We start from the raw sequence: 18,644 nt of genomic DNA on the forward strand, positions 1-18,644 counted from the left end.
TTTTTAAGCTGAAACCCTGAAGATGAATCTAAAACCAGAAAGTGTGGGAAGGTCTTTTAAACATATTGATGAGTATGTGAGCAGAAGAACACAGTACCTGGGTGCTGGTTCACGCCGTTTTGGTGTGGCGAGTTGGGATGAGTGGGTGAGTACAGAGTGTATGAGTCGTCAGTGTGGGGGGCGGAGTGAGGGCTGGAGGGGGGCGGAGCTCTGGCTAAGGTGGGTTGTCTTTGGTGGGGCAACGAGGCCTGGCGTGAGAGGAAGACCCCTGTAGACATAACACATGGAGTGATGAGTTATGATAGATCGATCGATCTATCTATCTATCTATCTATCTATCTATCTATCTTTTTTTTTTTAACATGGTGAAAGTCTTAGATTTACTGTTTCACTTTCACCATTTAGTTTTTAATATATAATTTTTAGTGTTTAATGTTTATTTTTGAGGTTCATGTACATTACATTCATTTGTTTTTGTTTTTTACGTGATTAAACCACACAATGTGAAAAACAATGCCACTGTACATTTTTTATCTCATATCGAAAGCAGAAAAAAAAAGAACAAACAGAAAAAAGGACATTCATTTTCTATATTCGTTTAATTACACACTATGTAGCGATTGCCATCTCAATAGCAAACGTGAAGACCTGAAACACACAATATTTTCCAATCTAAATTCCAATCCAACATCCAATCTAATCAAATTTTTTCCCTAGGAAGAAATATCCACTTTGGAGCTGTTTGTAAATTATAAACAATTACATTTACAGCATTTGGCAGAAGCCCTTATACAGAGTGACAATTATCTCAGTCATACAACTGAGCAGTTGAGGGTTAAGGGCCTTAGTCGAGGGCCCAGCCGTAGCAGTTTAGTGGTGGTAGAAATTAAACTTACAACCTTCTGATTAGAAGTCCAAAATCTTAGTGGATATTCCCTTAAATCGATAACTAGGTTGGATTGTATTGCCAATAACCAATTAATCAACTAAATCATTAAAATGTGCTACAGGAAATAATTATGAATATTAATTAGATAAATAAATAATTATTATAAATAATAAAGATAATATAGCGTTCTCCGTGCAGTCTTACATGTAAAAACAAACAGCACATGGCATCAGTGATTCGCCTCTAGAGGCCGCTCTCATAATGACAAGGGCCTTTTCAGGCGCTCCAGCATCAGACGCGCCACGGAAAAACTATCGGTATGTGTTTTTGCCAATAGCAGGTAGTTGCAGCAATCAATCGGCAAAACCGATGAATGGGTCGAAGTCTAATCGTAACCACAGAGATACCTCTTCTCCAACATATTCAGAGAGGGAAGAACAGGGATATTTAGGATTTTCTGCAATTTTGTTCACGGTATACAAGAAGAGGACGTGTGAGACTTCCATTTCCTGTCGCTCTCTTGATGCTTTTGAAAAGCACATAATAATCCGTATGAACTTCTCGGAATGAATGTTGGGTGAAGCCACTGATAGATTGTGTGCTGATGGTTGATCAGTTCTTTTACATCTGCGTTGTTCAAGAAACCCACAAACCCAGATCACTGAAGGTTATGAGATGGCAAGAAACTGTAAATGATGTGTATTTTAAATACTTTACATTTTAGGAAAGAAAAATGATACGCAAACATTTTAGCGCTTCGTGCTTCATGTTTTATTATTCACTCGTTAATGTAACAGGATTCCTGTTTTGTTTTTAGTTTGGAGTGTATAGTCTTCCGATTTTCGTCTAGCTGTAGCTCTAGCTTTTGTTGGTCAGGTGTAGTTTGTGGTGTTAAAGTGGTTGTTGGTACAAAAGAAAGAATAGGAAAAAGACAGGACGCCGCATGATTCAGCAACACTGAAGAAGCTGCTTACTTTACGCTGACAATAAAACATGACAGACCGCTGATTCTGCCAATTAGCATCTCTCTCTCTCTCTCTCTCACACACACACACACACACACACACACACACACACACACACACAATGCACACATATAGAGGACAAAATGTCAACAACTCTTCATTTCAGCTCCAATTTTCTTCTCAGCCCTTTGCAGCTCAGTTCCGCCGACAGCTGATTATATCCTTGTTAATCCTATTACAGTCAAAGTGTGTGTGTGTGTGTGTGTGTGTGTGTGTGTGTGTGTGTGTGTGTGTGTGTGTACATGCAGCAGTCTGGGTGAACGCTATCAGATATTGCAATGTCGGCATTAAGCATTCTGCAAAATAGCCAAAGAAATTATGATTTTGGTCAAATTGTTAGTTTTTCTGTCTATAATACACTTTAAAGTCACAAAGATACTTACTGCAAAGATCTAAAAGCCAGAACGTTTGATTTCCTCACACTGTAATGTCACACTTTCGATTAAACAAAATGTTTGTTTGTTTGAATTTTTAAAGTTAAACACTGGAAATTAGGGGAAAAAAAGTTTTAATCTCAGGTGATCAGACTGATGAGGTTGATGCTGATAATCAAACTGTGAATTTTAATTAGCTGCATCGAAGTTTGTGTATTTAAAACACGTTTCTTCTACCATTTGCCATTTAATCAAAGAAATTGTACTGAGAGTCACATAGAATATAGATTAACATGGCAGAGGTAGAGGTGCATCTTCCTGGAGACACAACAGTTTTCAGAATTCAGAAAAGGCATTTTTTTTATCGTTGTATCATATTGCATTGAGTCGCATTGTATTAAATCAAATCAAATCGAATCGCTTCATAATAGAGGTGAATCGTATCACATCGTATTGGTAGCTACTTCACATGTATCGTTGGCTATGTATCGAGATATGAATCGCTTCGGCCTCAGTTACAGCGATGCACATCCCTGATGTATATACACTGGCTGACCACAAGGTGACACTGTTGCAAAGCTCTGCATCCAGAGCACTCTCTCGTTTCTTCTTCACACTCAAGAAAGATCTCCAGTTTTAGGTTAGTTACCTGATCTCCGAGTTATGACCTCCACGATGGACGGAGGAAAGTATCCCACACGGTCCATTCCTCTCTGAATGTCGTGGATGTGTCCTTTCCATCGTCCGTCCACGTGCTGCTCCAAAACCTAAAAACACAACAGGGACCTTGTTTACACACAAACACACAAAGCTAGCACCAAAGGTTTTAACGACACTTTGTTAATGCGATTTCTTCTCGCTAACTCGTATTAAGTTCTCTCTCGCACATAAAATATTCAGAACACGACTCTGTCACTACACCCTTTCTAACCTCTTAAAGCTTAACCTCTCGTGTTCCAGTCCGGATTTAGCACAGCACTCTGAGCAAACGAGCCCCTATTAGCATTCCACAGCCGCTACACAGGGTTAAATTTTAGCGGAGAACGTGCCTATAGCCATCAAACTAATGTGGGGGTGGACAGATACGTAGCCTGGGTGGAAAAATGCCATCCGGGGTACAGTCTTTTACTCGTAGTGAAGTGAAGTCAATAATTAAATAGTTATGTTTATTATTTTTGAATACACTAAGTAATGGTTCGGTTCCTGCTTGGTTAAATAATATATAAAATATTTTATAATATTGTATACAAATAAAATTGAATAAATCAAATGAAGTTTATTTCTATAGCGTTTTTCACAAATGTCTCAAAGCAGCTTTACACTTTTTATTATATTGATTAAACTGAGTAAATAATTAAATTGGCACAAATTTAATTTAATACATAAAATTAATTACAAAATTTTAATTTAATTGTTTACACTATTTAGACCCCGTTTGAGTGATACAGATATGTACGTAAGTGTGTGTGTGTGTGTGTGTGTGCGCTCTGCTCATTTCAGCACACTGTAACAAATGTTTTCATTCCTTCCATTTTTCTATCTATCTTAAGAAAATTAAATAAACACACACACTTACATATCTGTATTACACAAATGGGGTCTAAAAAAATGTAAACAATTTAATAAAATTTTTCCATTCACTTAATTTTATATAATTTGTGCCAATTTAATTTAATTTATTTAATCAATATAGTAAAAAGTGTATTGCATTATTTATTCCATTTTATTTTTATAAAGTATTATACAATTATATTTTATATATTATTTATTCATGCAGGACTTTTATTACAAAATTTAAATGTAAACTCTTTAAATGTTGATCACAAATCAGTTAAAAATAATAAACCGTGTTAATAAAAAGCAAAAAGCAATTTACCTTATTGCAATTCTTCCTCATAACCAAACCATTACTTAAAAACCGAGGGACGTACCGAACTGTAAATTTTGTGCATCATTACACCCCTGATTTCATATTATATTATATTATATATTATATTTATTTTGTGGAAAAGGTGTTCTGGTAGCACGGTATAGACAGGACTAAAACCCCTTCAACTGTTGAGCAGTGAAGATGACATTATTTCAGAATTGTTCAATTGTTTATAAATTGTTCTCGAATTTCTCTAACACAATCTCCAGCGTGTGTGTGTGTGTGTGTGTGTGTGTGTGTGTGTGTGTGTGTATTATATATATATATATATATTACATACATACACACACACACACACACACACACACACACACACACACACACACACACACACACACACACACACACACACACACACACACACATATACACACTGTGGTGTAAAAAAAAAAGTTTGCCTGATTGTCTGATTTTTTTTGCCTGTTTTTCACACTTTGTTTCGGATCATCAAACTAGTTTAAATATTAGTAAAAAAAATATAACAAGTGAACACAACATGCAGTTTTTAAATGAAGGTTTTTATTATTGAGGGAAAACTAAATCCAAAACTACATGACCCTGTTTGAAAAAGTGTTTGCCCTCTAAACCTAATAACTGGTTGGGCCGTCCTCAGCAGCAACAACTGCAATCAAGCGTTTGTGATAACTTGTAATGAGTCTGTTACTACGCTGTGGAGGAACTTTGGTCACTCATCTATGCAGAATTGTTGTAATTCAGCCACATTGGAGGTTTTTCCAGCATGAACCGCCTTTTTAAGGTCACGCCACAGCATCTCAATAGGATTCAGGTCAGGACTTTGACTAGGCCACTACAAAGTCTTCATTTTGTTTTTCTTCAGCCATTCAGAGGTGAACTTGCTGGTGTGTTTTGGATCATTGTCCTGCTACAGAACCCAAGTTCACTTCAGCTTGAAGTCAGGAACAGATGGCCGGACATTCTCCTTCAGGATTTTTTGGTAAACAACAGAATTCATGGTTCCATTTATCACAGCAAGTCTTCCAGGTCCTGAAGCAGCAAAACAGCCTCAGACCATCACACTACCTCCACCATATTTTACTGTTGGTATGATGTTCCTTTTCTGAAATGCGGTGTTACTTTTACAACAGACGTAATGGGACACATCTTACAAAAAGTTCAACTTTTGTCTCGTCAGTCCACAGAGTACTTTCCCAAAAGTGTTGGGGATCATCAAGATGTTTTCTGGCAAAACTGAGACGTTTATGTCCTTTCTGCTCGGCATAGGTTTTCCTTTTGGAACGGCCATGCAGACCGTTTTTGCCGTCTCTTTCTTATGGTGGAGTCATGAACACTGACCTTAACTGAGGCAAGTGAGGCCTGCAGTTCTTTGGATGTTGTTGTGGGGTCTTTTGTGACCTCTTGGATGAGTCATCGCTGTGCTCTTGGGGTAATTTAGGTCGGCCGGTCACTCCTGGGAAGGTTCTCCACTGTTCCATGTTTTTGCCATTTGTGAATAAGTGCTCTCACTGTGGTTCACTGGAGTCCCAAAGCTTTAGAAATGTCTTAATAACCTTTTCCAGACTGATGGATCTCAAGTACTTTCTTTTTCATTTGTTTCTGAATTTCTTTGGATCTCAGCATGATGGTGTGATAAACCACAGTTTTAAAAGGGTTGGGGGGGGGGGGGGGGGGGCAAACACTTTTTCACACAGGGCCATGTCGTTTTGGATTTTGATTTCCCTCAATAATAAAAACCTTCATTTAAAAACTGAATGTTGTGTTCACTTGTGTTATCTTTTACCAAATATTTAAATTAGTTTGATGATCTGAAACATTAAAAGTATAACAAACATGCAAAAAAAAAGAAAAGAAATCAGGACACATTTTCACACCACTGTACATACACACAAACATGCTTTTAAACATCTCATTATCTAATTCCACATTTAGTCCCTATTTATAACAGCATCCACTCTTCTGGGAAGACGTTCCACTCCAAACCCATGTAAAGCTCCTATCACTGTATTTAAGCGCTTGAGATGGTACGAGGAAGAAACCTTGAGGGACACCAGACTCAAAAGGAAACCCTCATCTGGATGACACCGAAGTCTACCACTACATTTCCTTTTTCATACTCGAGTCCATTACAAAGCAAAAACCTTTAGTACTTTTACTCAAGTAGAAATGTAAAAAAGAAATATTCTAATAATATAATTTATTAGTAATTTTACACAAATGCAAATATATACAACACTGATATATAAATAAAGTCCTAAGAACTGCTCAGAGAACTACCAAAATGAATACAAAAGATGTATGGAAGCGATTTTCCTTTGTTTTGTAGCTCTGGTCTAAAAAGAAATCACATTAAATGACGGCTAGAAGGCATAAAGATCACCCACAGCCTGCCATGTGTTTAGTGCAGTGCCCCAGGCCACACATTTTCAATGCAGCTCATGAGGTACAAAACAAGCCAGAGGGCTGAGAGAAAGAGGGAGGAGAGAGAGAGAGAGAGAGAGAGAGAGAGAGAGAGAGGGAGAGAGAGAGAGAGAGAGAGAGAGAGAGAGAGAGAGAAAAGAAAAACATTTCCGCAGAGAAAGAAAACAAGTAAGCACGACAGCGTGTCTGCTCTATGGTGCTCGGCAAGACGTGATCGCTCGACTTGCCCCGTCACTGAGTGATTTAGGGGAGCCTGTTGCAGCATGCGGGAGCACAGATCTTTAACACACACACAGCTGCTGCGCTTCTCAATAACCTCCAGCATGTAAAGAGGGTGTGTAGAGAAGCTCAGAACTAAAATACACACCGTCGTCAATCACATGGCTTGTTTAAGGGGTCGCTGTTGCACGTTATTATGGGACACCTGGTCATATGTGTTATATGGTATGTGCTTTTTGAGCATCGCATTCCACATTTAGTCCCCAAATCTGCTGTCCCCAAAGCTGTTCCACTAGATGATGGAGTGGGCTTTTGGACATTTGTGTTCATTAGCCACAAGGGTATTAGTGAATGTGGTTCTGTTGTAGATGAGGTGAGGTGACCAGGGGTGCAGAACATTTTCACATTCATCCCAAAGATGTTCAGTAGAGTTGAGATCAAAGCTCTATAGCAGGCCACTCAAGATCTTCCTCTCCAAACCATGTAAACCAGATTATCATGGAGCTCACAAGTTCAAGTGAATGCCTAATTGTATCCAATACAATTGTGTGCTAACAGTTTGGTGAAGAACCACATATAGCAGGAAAGGTCAGGTGTCCCAATACTTTTGTATATATAGTGAATCACTTAACCAAAAAAAAAAGAAAAAAAAGAAAAACAAACAAAAACAGTTCAAGAAATGCTGTTAGGACATGCAGGGTGTACTCGGCTTCATCACTCCACCCTGTTTGGAATTAGTTCCCCAACACGGCACACTCCCATATAAATACACCAAGTTCTACTGAAACACGTTGAGAAGCAAAAAAAAAAGTTTTTTTGCAAGACACAAACAGCAGAAGGAAAAAAAAGAAACAGGATTGATAGAAAAATGTGTACTCTGTGCTTACCGTGATGACATCTCCAGCACGTATGTTCAGAGCTGTAGGGTCGTGAAGGTTCCAGTAGTCCTTAAGTGCTCGCACCTGCATAGTTCCCGAAGCTTCTAACACACAGGCACACATTACATTAACAAAGCCTATAAGACAAATATGAACAGCTATTAACGGCTTCCACAGTCGTAACATTCTTATCTGCTGGCAAACCTCGTAGTTTCCCGGCACACGTCTTGTTGTCTTGTCACTTCACCACCAATATTTCAACACAGTAAGTGTTTGTCACCTGGGGCTTTTAAATGCTGCTCCATAAAAAGGGGCTTTGAACAGATACACAGAATGGTGTGGAGTGTGTTAATTAGGAGCTTCTATCACACACTACCTGAATGCCAGGAGGCAAATTATTCGGGTTGCTGCAACTCATTGAAGGTTTTGAAATAAAGGTCCTTCCTATTCTACCACCACGATTGAAAAAAAATAAAAGGTGGGACGCTGTGCAAAATGTAAATAAAACCAGAATGCAATGATTTGAAAATCTCATAAATCCATATTCTATTTACAATATATTAAATGTATAAACAGAGAATATTTGCCATTTAAACAAAAGGCAATTTAAATTTGATTGCTGCAACAGGTTTTAAAAAAGTTGGAACGGGGCCATGTTTACCACTGTGTAGCATCACATCTTCTGTCTGTATACATCTAGGAACTGAGGAGACCAGAACCGAGGAAAGGAACGTTGTCCCAAATGTGTTTGATACAGAAATCTAGCTACAACAGTTCTGGGTATTCTTTGTTGCATTTTTCATTTCATCATGCACCATGTTTTTTAAATGACCAGTTCAGCACCCGGACTCTTCTACTACAAAATATTGCTATTGTAATAGATGCAGTATGCAGTTAGCATTGGCTTGCTAAAGTATGGAAGGCCTTCTTTGAAAAGGACATTTTCTGGATGGAAGAACTGATTGCTCTAAAGCCTGTATATACACCTTTCAGCATTAATGGAGACTTTCCAAATGTACAAGCTGCCAATTCCACAGGCACTATTGCACTACCATACGATCAAATATGCGGCTTTTTGAACCGATCCCTGATAACATGCAAGATAGTCCTTCTCCTCTTTAGTCTGGAGGACATGGTGTCCATGGTTTTATTAAAATACAGTTTTCCACTGTGCCTCAGTACATTTTTAATGAGCTTTGGCCTGGAGAGGATGGTGGCGTTTCTGGATCATGTTCACGCATGCCTTCTTTGCATGACAGATTTAACCCGGATTTGTGGATGACACGGCAAACTGTTAACAGACAATCATATCTTTTGTTGATAAGTTTATGCAGTTTTTTCCATTACAGAATCATGACTGGTTTAAATGCAGTGCCGAAGGGGCCCGAAGATCACGAGCCTTCAATAATGTTCTTCTCCAGATACTTTGAATCTTTAGATGATATTTTGCTTCATCAACATTAATTTGAACATCATTCTGAAATTTTTATACCCAATCATATATTATACCAATATTGCTGACCTGTTGTCAATTAACCTCATTAGTTGCTAAATGTTTCTCCAACTGTTTTATTTTAATAACACTTTTGTTGCCCAGTCACAATCTTTTTGAGACGTGTTGCAGCCATTAGATTCAACTTTTTTCCTTAAAATGGTACATTTCCTCACTTTAATCAATTGTTTTTCTATATTCTATTCTGAATAAAATGTGGATTTATGATATTTGCAAAATCATTGCATTCTGTTTTTAACTTTATTTTTACACAGAGTTCCAACTGTTTTTGGAATTGGGGCTGTAAATTGAATACTTTAAACAAAAGTTTTGAGGTAACGAGTTGATGGTTGCGAGTTCACGCTGTGGCAGAAAAGTTCATATCCAAAAAGCAGATTTACAGAAATAAATAGAAAAAAAATTTTAATTCATAAATAAATGCCTCCAACGTTTATACCTAATGAGTGAGCCGGTGGTGAGTGATGACTGATGATGATAAAGAAAAACCCTTAAAAAGTGTGAGGGAAGAAACCTTGAGAGGAACCAGACGTAGTTGTATAAGCTAAAACGCTGCATGAAGATAAGGAAACAGGAAAAAGAAACCTTTAAATGTGGAGACTCTCACCTCGGAGCAGTTGTTTGATGTCTTTGCTAGCATGGGACGTGGTAAACTGGTTCACGATGTCCAGCGCCGTTTGGTTATACGTGTTCCGGATATTCACATCGATCCCTGCCTATATAAATAACATAACATAGCTATAGAGGTACAATTCTTCTTGTGTTTAAACACTTTATGGACAAAACATTGGGACACATAACTTTTCCAGCCAAATGTGTCTCCTTTTTAAATTGTAATCACAAGAATAGAGGCACACAATTGTACAAGAGGTCTTTGAATGGGGTAGAATGAAATTTTCCTTTCACTTGAACTAGGAGACTCAAACCTGTTCCAGCATGACAATGTGAACAAAACCAGCTCTATGAAGATATGCTTTACATGGGTTCATCACATTACAAAAATAGTTCTAGTGGAACATCATCTCAGGTTATTATACCAGCAAATGGGGACTAAATGTGGAATAGGATGTTTAAAAAGTACATTGGAATCCCATGGTCAGGTGTCCACAAACTTTTGCCCATACACTTTATTTTACATTTCTGATTCCCGGAACATCTTTGGGTGCTTTATTCGTCTCAATTTGGATTATTATTTATTGGGGGGGTTTTTGTTGTTTTTTGCTTACTTCCAACAGCAGCTTGACGACGTCGGTTTTGCCGTAGAGCGCGGCCTCGTGAAGGGCCGTCCCGGCTTTGGTGGTTCTGTTGATATCGATTCCGGCTTTCAGGAGCAGCCTGAGAGTTAAACAAGATAAAAATCTGCTTAGAACACAATTGTTCATGCTTTTGGCATAATGTCTTGCGTAATGTGAGAGCTTGTTTGTCCTGGAAATGAGTCAAGCTTAGAATATTTGTAAAAAAGGAAGTACGCCTTGTTTATCACTAATGATGTCTGTTATGGGTTCGGACACGTATCCACGGTCTTCAATGTCTTTCTTACTTTCATTCCAGATAAACAGCTGAGGACCAGCAAAAACAAGGGAACACACAAACACACACACACACACATCAAGGTACTAATAGACAGAATTACATTTTATACAGGTCTCAGGTAATGGGGACGGTTCAGAGTGTGTGAAGAAACAAAAAAGAAATTTCCAAGAAAAAAAAAAAGAAAACTCCCACACTCGCAAATATGCTCCTAATCCAGAGGAGTACCACTCTGCACCAAACATTCCAGCTGTGTTCATCTATGGCATTAGATACGCAGCTTCCAGGCACACAGCTGCTAATCAGCTGGTAACCCAGTGTGCTTTAAGAAAACTTAATAGTTTACATCCATATAATATTTAAGTCTTTAAATATAATGCATGTGTTCTAACAAAATGGCTTGTGTATATATATACAGTGAGGAAAATAAGTATTTGAACACCCTGCTATTTTGCAAGTTCTCCCACTTAGAAATCATGGAGGGGTCTGAAATTGTCATCGTAGGTGCATGTCCACTGTGAGAGACATAATCTAAAAAAAAAAAATCCAGAAATCACAATGTATGATTTTTAAACTATTTATTTGTATGATACAGCTGCAAATAAGTATTTGAACACCTGAGAAAGTCAATGTTAATATTTGGTACAGTAGCCTTTGTTTGCAATTACAGAGGTCAAACGTTTCCTGTAGTTTTTCACCAAGTTTGCACACACTGCAGGAGGGATTTTTGCCCACTCCTCCACACAGATCTTCTCTAGATCAGTCAGGTTTCTGGCCTGTCGCTGAGAAACACGGAGTTTGAGCTCCCTCCAAAGATTCTCTATTGGGTTTAGGTCTGGAGACTGGCTAGGCCACGCCAGAACCTTGATATGCTTCTTACAGAGCCACTCCTTGGTTATCGTGGCTGTGTGCTTCGGGTCATTGTCATGTTGGAAGACCCAGCCTCGACCCATCTTCAATGCTCTAACTGAGGGAAGGAGGTTGTTCCCCAAAATCTCGCAATACATGGCCCCGGTCATCCTCTCCTAAATACAGTGCAGTCGCCCTGTCCCATGTGCAGAAAAACACCCCCAAAGCATGATGCTACCACCCCCATGCTTTACAGTAGGGATGGTGTTCTTGGGATGGTACTCATCATTCTTCTTCCTCCAAACACATTTAGTGGAATTATGACCCAAAAGTTCTATTTTGGTCTCATCTGACCACATGACTTTCTCCCATGACTCCTCTGGATCATCCAAATGGTCATTGGCAAACTTAAGACGTGCCTGGACATGTGCTGGTTTAAGCAGGGGAACCTTCCGTGCCATGCATGATTTCAAACCATGACGTCTTAGTGTATTACCAACAGTAACCTTGGAAACGGTGGTCCCAGCTCATTTCAGGTCATTGACCAGCTCCTCCCGTGTAGTTCTGGGCTGATTTCTCACCTTCCTTAGGATCATTGAGACCCCACGAGGTGAGATCTTGCATGAAGCCCCAGTCCGAGGGAGATTGACAGTCATGTTTAGCTTCTTCCATTTTCTAATGATTGCTCCAACAGTGGATCTTTTTTCACCAAGCTGCTTGGCAATTTCCCCGTAGCCCTTTCCAGCCTTGTGGAGGTGTACAATTTTGTCTCTAGTGTCTTTGGACAGCTCTTTGGTCTTGGCCATGTTAGTAGTTGGATTCTTACTGATTGTATGGGGTGGACAGGTGTCTTTATGCAGCTAACGACCTCAAACAGGTGCATCTAATTTAGGATAATAAATGTAGTGGAGGTGGACATTTTAAAGGCAGACTAACAGGTCTTTGAGGTTCAGAATTCTAGCTGATAGACAGGTGTTCAAATACTTATTTGCAGCTGTATCATACAAATAAATAGTTAAAAAATCATACATTGTGATTTCTGGATTTTTTTTTTTTAGATTATGTCTCTCACAGTGGACATGCACCTACGATGACAATTTCAGACCCCTCCATGATTTCTAAGTGGGAGAACTTGCAAAATAGCAGGGTGTTCAAATACTTATTTTCCTCACTGTATATATATATATATATATATATATATATATATATATATATATATATATATATATATATATATATATATATATATATATATATATATATATACAGTGAGGAAAATAAGTATTTGAACACCCTGCTCTTTTGCAAGTTCTCCCACTTAGAAATCATCGAGGGGTCTGAAATTGTCATCGTAGGTGCATGTCCACTGTGAGAGACATAATCTAAAAAAAAAAATCCAGAAATCACAATATATGATTTTTAAACTATTTATTTGTATGATACAGCTGCAAATAAGTATTTGAACACCTGTCTATCAGCTAGAATTCTGACCCACAAAGACCTGTTAGTCTGCCTTTAAAATGTCCACCTCCACTACATTTATTATCCTAAATTAGATGCACCTGTTTGAGGTCGTTAGCTGCATAAAGACACCTGTCCACCCCATACAATCAGTAAGAATCCAACTACTAACATGGGCAAGACCAAAGAGCTGTCCAAAGACACTAGAAACAAAATTGTACACCTCCACAAGGCTGGAAAGGGCTACGGGGAAATTGCCAAGCAACTTGGTGAAAAAAGGTCCACTGTAAGCTAAACATGACTGTCAATCTCCCTCGGACTGGGGCTCCATGCAAGATCTCACCTCGTGGGGTCTCAATGATCCTAAGGAAGGTGAGAAATCAGCCCAGAACTACACGGGAGGAGCTGGTCAATGACCTGAAAAGAGCTGGGACCACCGTTTCCAAGGTTACTGTTGGTAATACACTAAGACGTCATGGTTGGAAATCATGCATGGCACGGAAGATTCCCCTGCTTAAACCAGCACATGTCCAGGCACGTCTTAAGTTTGCCAGTGACCATTTGCATGATCGAGAGGAGTCATGGGAGAAAGTTATGTGGTCAAATGAGACCAAAATAGAACTTTTGGGTCATAATTCCACTAAACGTGTTTGGAGGAAGAAAAATGATGAGTACCATCCCAAGAACACCATCCCTACTGTGAAGCATGGGGGTGGTAGCATCATGCTTTGGGGGTGTTTTTCTGCACATGGGACAGGGCGACTGCACTGTATTAAGGAGAGGATGACCGGGGCCATGTATTGCGAGATTTTGGGGAACAACCTCCTTTCCTCAGTTAGAGCATTGAAGATGGGTCGAGGCTGGGTCTTCCAACATGACAATGACCCGAAGCACACAGCCAGGATAACCAAGGAGTGGCTCTGTAAGAAGCATATCAAGGTTCTGGCGTGGCCTAGCCAGTCTCCAGACCTAAACCCAATAGAGAATCTTTGGAGGGAGCTCAAACTCCGTGTTTCTCAGCGACAGGCCAGAAACCTGACTGATCTAGAGAAGATCTGTGTGGAGGAGAGGGCCAAAATCCCTCCTGCAGTGTGTGGAAACCTGGTGAAAAACTACAGGAAACGTTTGACCTCTGTAATTGCAAACAAAGGCTACTGTACCAAATATTAACATTGACTTTCTCAGGTGTTCAAATACTTATTTGCAGCTGTATCATACAAATAAATAGTAAAAAAAATCATACATTGTGATTTCTGGATATATTATTTTTTTTTTAGATTATGTCTCTCACAGTGGACATGCACCTACGATGACAATTTCAGACCCCTCCATGATTTCTAAGTGGGAGAACTTGCAAAACAGCAGAGTGTTCAAATACTTATTTTCCTCACTGTATGTATGTATGTATATATATATATATATATATATATATATATATACATATATATATATACATACACACACACACACACACACACACACACACACACACACACACACACACACACACACACACACACACACACAGAAATCTCAACATTTTGCAGCAGGAGAAAAAACACGTGATGATTAGGCTTGTGTGATATTGAGTAGATTCCTTTTTAAAATTAGGTGATGAAATATTTAATCAATCTGCAACCTGTACTGAAAAACAGATGAGAAAACATGCATTTCCTTTTACAACCACCAATTCCAAAACATTTGGGAAAAATGTCTTGTTGACAATAATCTAATAGGTTGCAATATGTTCCTATTGCTGTTTCTATTTGGTAACGCTCACTTATTCCAGCATTTTCTTGCTCCTGTCTCACCGTTTTCGAGACGTGTTGCAGCCATTAAATTCAAAATGACCTTATTTCTTCCATAAAATGGTTCACTTTCTCAGTTTCAACATTTGATATATTTTCTATGTTCTATTGTGAATAAAATCTGGGTTTATCAAATTTGCAAATCATGGCATTGTGTTTTCATTTCGGTAAAGAAATATTCGATGCCTCATAACCACTGTGTAGTCACTGTGTAACGGTTTCTTTCCACAAGCATGACATAAAAATTACAATTTGATGGCTAGATAAGATTTGTTACTAACAAAAAGCAAAAACGGAGAAGTCAATACAGTAGAAGTCAAATGTTATTGGTGAGTCCTAATCAAATCTGCACATATCATTCCAGTAACATGAAGGCGAAAGTTGAGTTTTTTTCTTCTCCAACCCTTTTGACCACAGTCAACTATTTTTGCCTGTTTTGTGGGTGTCCTTGTTCAGCACTAAATGTATTTATCATGTCAGACTCAGCAGTAATGGTTGATGGCTCATACAAAAGTAGACATACAAGTATTTTAAGGATTCTAAATTGTTTACCAAGTATCTCTGTTTTTGCCGAGCCTACGAAGAGAAATTTTCAAAGAATAGTTCTAAAAAACGAGTTAGAGATCAAACTGATTCTACTCCCTAAACATCCAAAATTTAAATTGCCTTCAACCATTAAATTAATGTGTAAGATCATCCAACCATAGAAGAAAAACTTGGGATAAAACACCATTTGTGAGCTTCTCTATTTGCTAGGTTGGATAATAAAATCTAATGATTGTATTGAAAAAATTATGATTTTGGCTTGAACCCAGTGAAAAAACTTAAAACATTGTAAATTTTCATTAACACGCAAAATTCAACATCGTATGTGATCAAAGAGTCACGGCTTGTTTGCTCAAACAGTATAGTATCACAGGGAGGGTTTACTGAACCAGTAATAAACAATGATTTTAACCCCAGGTCCTAACCCATGCACTTCCTGTCAGGGCTGAAATCTTTGAGCAGGGCATTGACAAGGTCTTTAAAAAAGTCAGACAAGGTACACCTGACAAAAACCATTGGAAAATCTGAATTTCTGGTACTGTATAATACCAATGGAAAAGCACGGGTGCCAGAAGTGAAGCAAAACACCCGTGAACTCCCGAGAAAAAACCTTAAAGCCGTCAGTTTGAAGTAACAGCACCCTGATTATGTCCCCAATCTCTTCTAAGAAGAAATGTAATGCAAATCTAAGCGTGTAGTTCCCTAAGCGGAGCTCTGCTGAATCAGTATAACGCTTTAATACATAAGCTTTCTAAACCAGAGCCTGCTCTCAAACTTTGCTCGGCTTTTTAAACGGATTAAAGACATTCTGATCATCTTGGGGGGGGGGGGGAACCCAACTTTATATGGTGGTTAGAAATAAATAAATAAAATACTTCAGGATTACTTGCTAAATTTTCTCCCCTTCTCAGATACTCCGCTCTATCATTTCATATGTAAAGTGGCTTGATATGGAGAAAAACAAAGCTGATATGAGTCATTATTTATCCATGACCGCTATCAGTATTGCAATAGAGCAGTTACAACTATTTACAGCTGATAAAGTTGCTGTCAACATTTTGGAATCACAGTGTTTTTGCATGTTCCTTTTGCTTCTATGCAACAAACTAGGTAACAGTATGAATTTTTACTTTGACCAAACTAATGTATGAATATCCAGATCTTGAACTTTATTTTCATTGAAAAAAATCCCCCTTAGCATGTAGAACAGCTTTACACACTACTCTTGTAAAACTTCCAGTTCATCCCAGAGCAGTTCAATAGTATTTAGGTGCGGTGACTGGACAGGTCGCTCCATGATAGATATCACTCCGGACTCGGGCTTGTTGAAGTCGGTTCTAATGAGCCGCAGTCCAGACGGAATTTCATGGTGTTGAAGTATGAAAAGGTTGCCATGTTGATTCAGGATTTCTTTACCTTTCCTGAATAAGGCGAGTCCCTTCTCCAAAACAAGCCCAAACCAATAAGCTTCTGCCCCATTTGTGACGGTGGTGGTGAGGCAGTCTGCTAACCTCTCTCCTGTCCTCTGTCTTACACATGTTCTTCTGTTAGTGACAGATATGGACTTCCACAGAACGTTCTTCCACTCATTCACTGTCTAATTCTTATGTGTTTTTGCCTTTTACCCAGTTTTGTAGCATTGAAACTAAAGGAACCGACATGGGTCTCAAAAAAAAAAAAAAAAAAAAAAAAAAAAAACAGTTTCTATATTTTTGACAGGCACCGTATAATAAAATATTTATTTACACATCTGCATAAACACAGCTACTGTATAAACAAACAAACTACAACACGCCATTGTTAGCATTGACAAATTGCTGTCATTTAAGCATGTTTTTTTTCCCTAACAATTTCACTGCAGTCTGTAATTTGTACAAAACAAAAACAAATTGAGAAAGGGGTCTCCGTTGTCGGTACTGTTAACAGTCTTCGGGTTTTCCGTCTAAGAAACTTCTTAAGGGCACTGGAAAGTCTTAGTCCTTCAGGTTTGACAAATTTACATGTTTGGCAGACGTTCTACAATATTGGATGGAACTATGACCAGTGGTGGATGAAGTACACAAACCATGTACTTGAGTAAAAGATATACAGAAGGTAAAATATGACTCCAGTAAAACTAAAAGTGTCCCTTTAAACTTTCACTTGAATAAAAGTACTAAAGTATTTGCCTCCAAATTTAATTAAGTATCCAATCTACTGTAATTGATTACGGCTATAATGTTCCTATTATCATTTTTGTGATAATTGCAAGACTCTTTGCTTAATCAACTCAATTTAACTCTGTTACTCAGCGCACCAATCTATTAACAAAATGATGTTAATGACTCAAACACTGATTGAAATCTATTATTATGAGCCCAAAACCTTCTTATCAACTACTTAAAAAAAATAAAAAATAAAATGAAATCGTGCAGCTAAGACCACGGGTGCTGTTAGAGTCAGGAGTTTCTTCCATCATTTATTCCTCTCGAAATGTTCTGCTTGCTGTAGGAACTGACTATAATTGGATTAAAAGCATTGCAAACACTGGCAAATGAAAGGAATAAAACGCTTGAAGGTGTGTCGTTATTGATAAATAACCAACTTCAAGGTGGTAGGGACAGTAATTGAATCTGATCCAATCTGAATCTATCGCATTTCAACCCTCTATTGTTATTAGCATGTCCTAAATTAGCATTTCCTCAAATGTTTTAATTCGTACTGGTGTTGGAAAAACTCATTCAGATGGTTAAGAATCTTCTTGCCAATTGTTGTTCCAGCTTCAATAGATCTGTTAACATCAGCAAAGTGCTCGAACCCTAAGAAAGTCAGGAGTGTGGAGGGGGGGAGGGATAATACGCATGCTTGGGAATGCTGGAATGAGGTTTCCTGAATGGAAAGTAGTGGAGTAGTGTGACGGCTGAGCAGCTGACTGGCTGGAGAAAACCAATCTGTCTTCACTCCTACACCGTGTCAACACTCGGCATAGACACATCCCACAGAGTGCTGATGAGAACAGTCCATCACACACACACACACACACACACACACACACACACACACACACACACACACACACACACACACACACACACACACACACACACACACACACACACACACACACACACTTCTATACACACATAGAATTAATTTAGTCAAACATGTGCTCAATCAACACTGCTCTGTCTCCATGCCTCACTTCCTAAACAAACATATGAACAAGAGCCTATACCTACAGACACACCT

The 18,644-nt window shown here is 38.5% G+C and overlaps 1 protein-coding gene across 11 annotated transcripts in view; it reads right to left on the reverse strand.

The window, feature by feature from the left end:
* The window catches only part of caskin2 (CASK interacting protein 2), a 69,470-nt gene that overhangs the window by 15,495 nt on the left and 35,331 nt on the right, over positions 1-18,644 (reverse strand). For 6 of the 11 annotated variants that reach the window (XR_014536040.1, XM_083556437.1, XM_083556433.1 and 3 more), the window contains 5 exons: positions 10,449-10,557; positions 9,830-9,938; positions 7,722-7,816; positions 2,938-3,055; positions 98-268 (listed from right to left, as the gene is read on the reverse strand). Coding sequence is in view for 10 of the 11 variants with exons in the window: in XM_083556437.1 (XP_083412563.1) it covers positions 98-268; positions 2,938-3,055; positions 7,722-7,816; positions 9,830-9,938; positions 10,449-10,557 (602 nt within the window). In the remaining variant the exon portion in view is untranslated. The remainder of the gene's footprint in view (positions 1-97; positions 269-2,937; positions 3,056-7,721; positions 7,817-9,829; positions 9,939-10,448; positions 10,558-18,644) is intronic. The other 5 variants (XM_083556436.1, XM_083556434.1, XM_083556439.1 and 2 more) reach the window with 2 other exon arrangements.

The sequence above is a fragment of the Silurus aristotelis genome (genome assembly GCF_946808225.1).
Source record: "Silurus aristotelis genome assembly, chromosome: 12".
Classification (NCBI taxonomy): Eukaryota; Metazoa; Chordata; class Actinopteri; order Siluriformes; family Siluridae; genus Silurus; species Silurus aristotelis.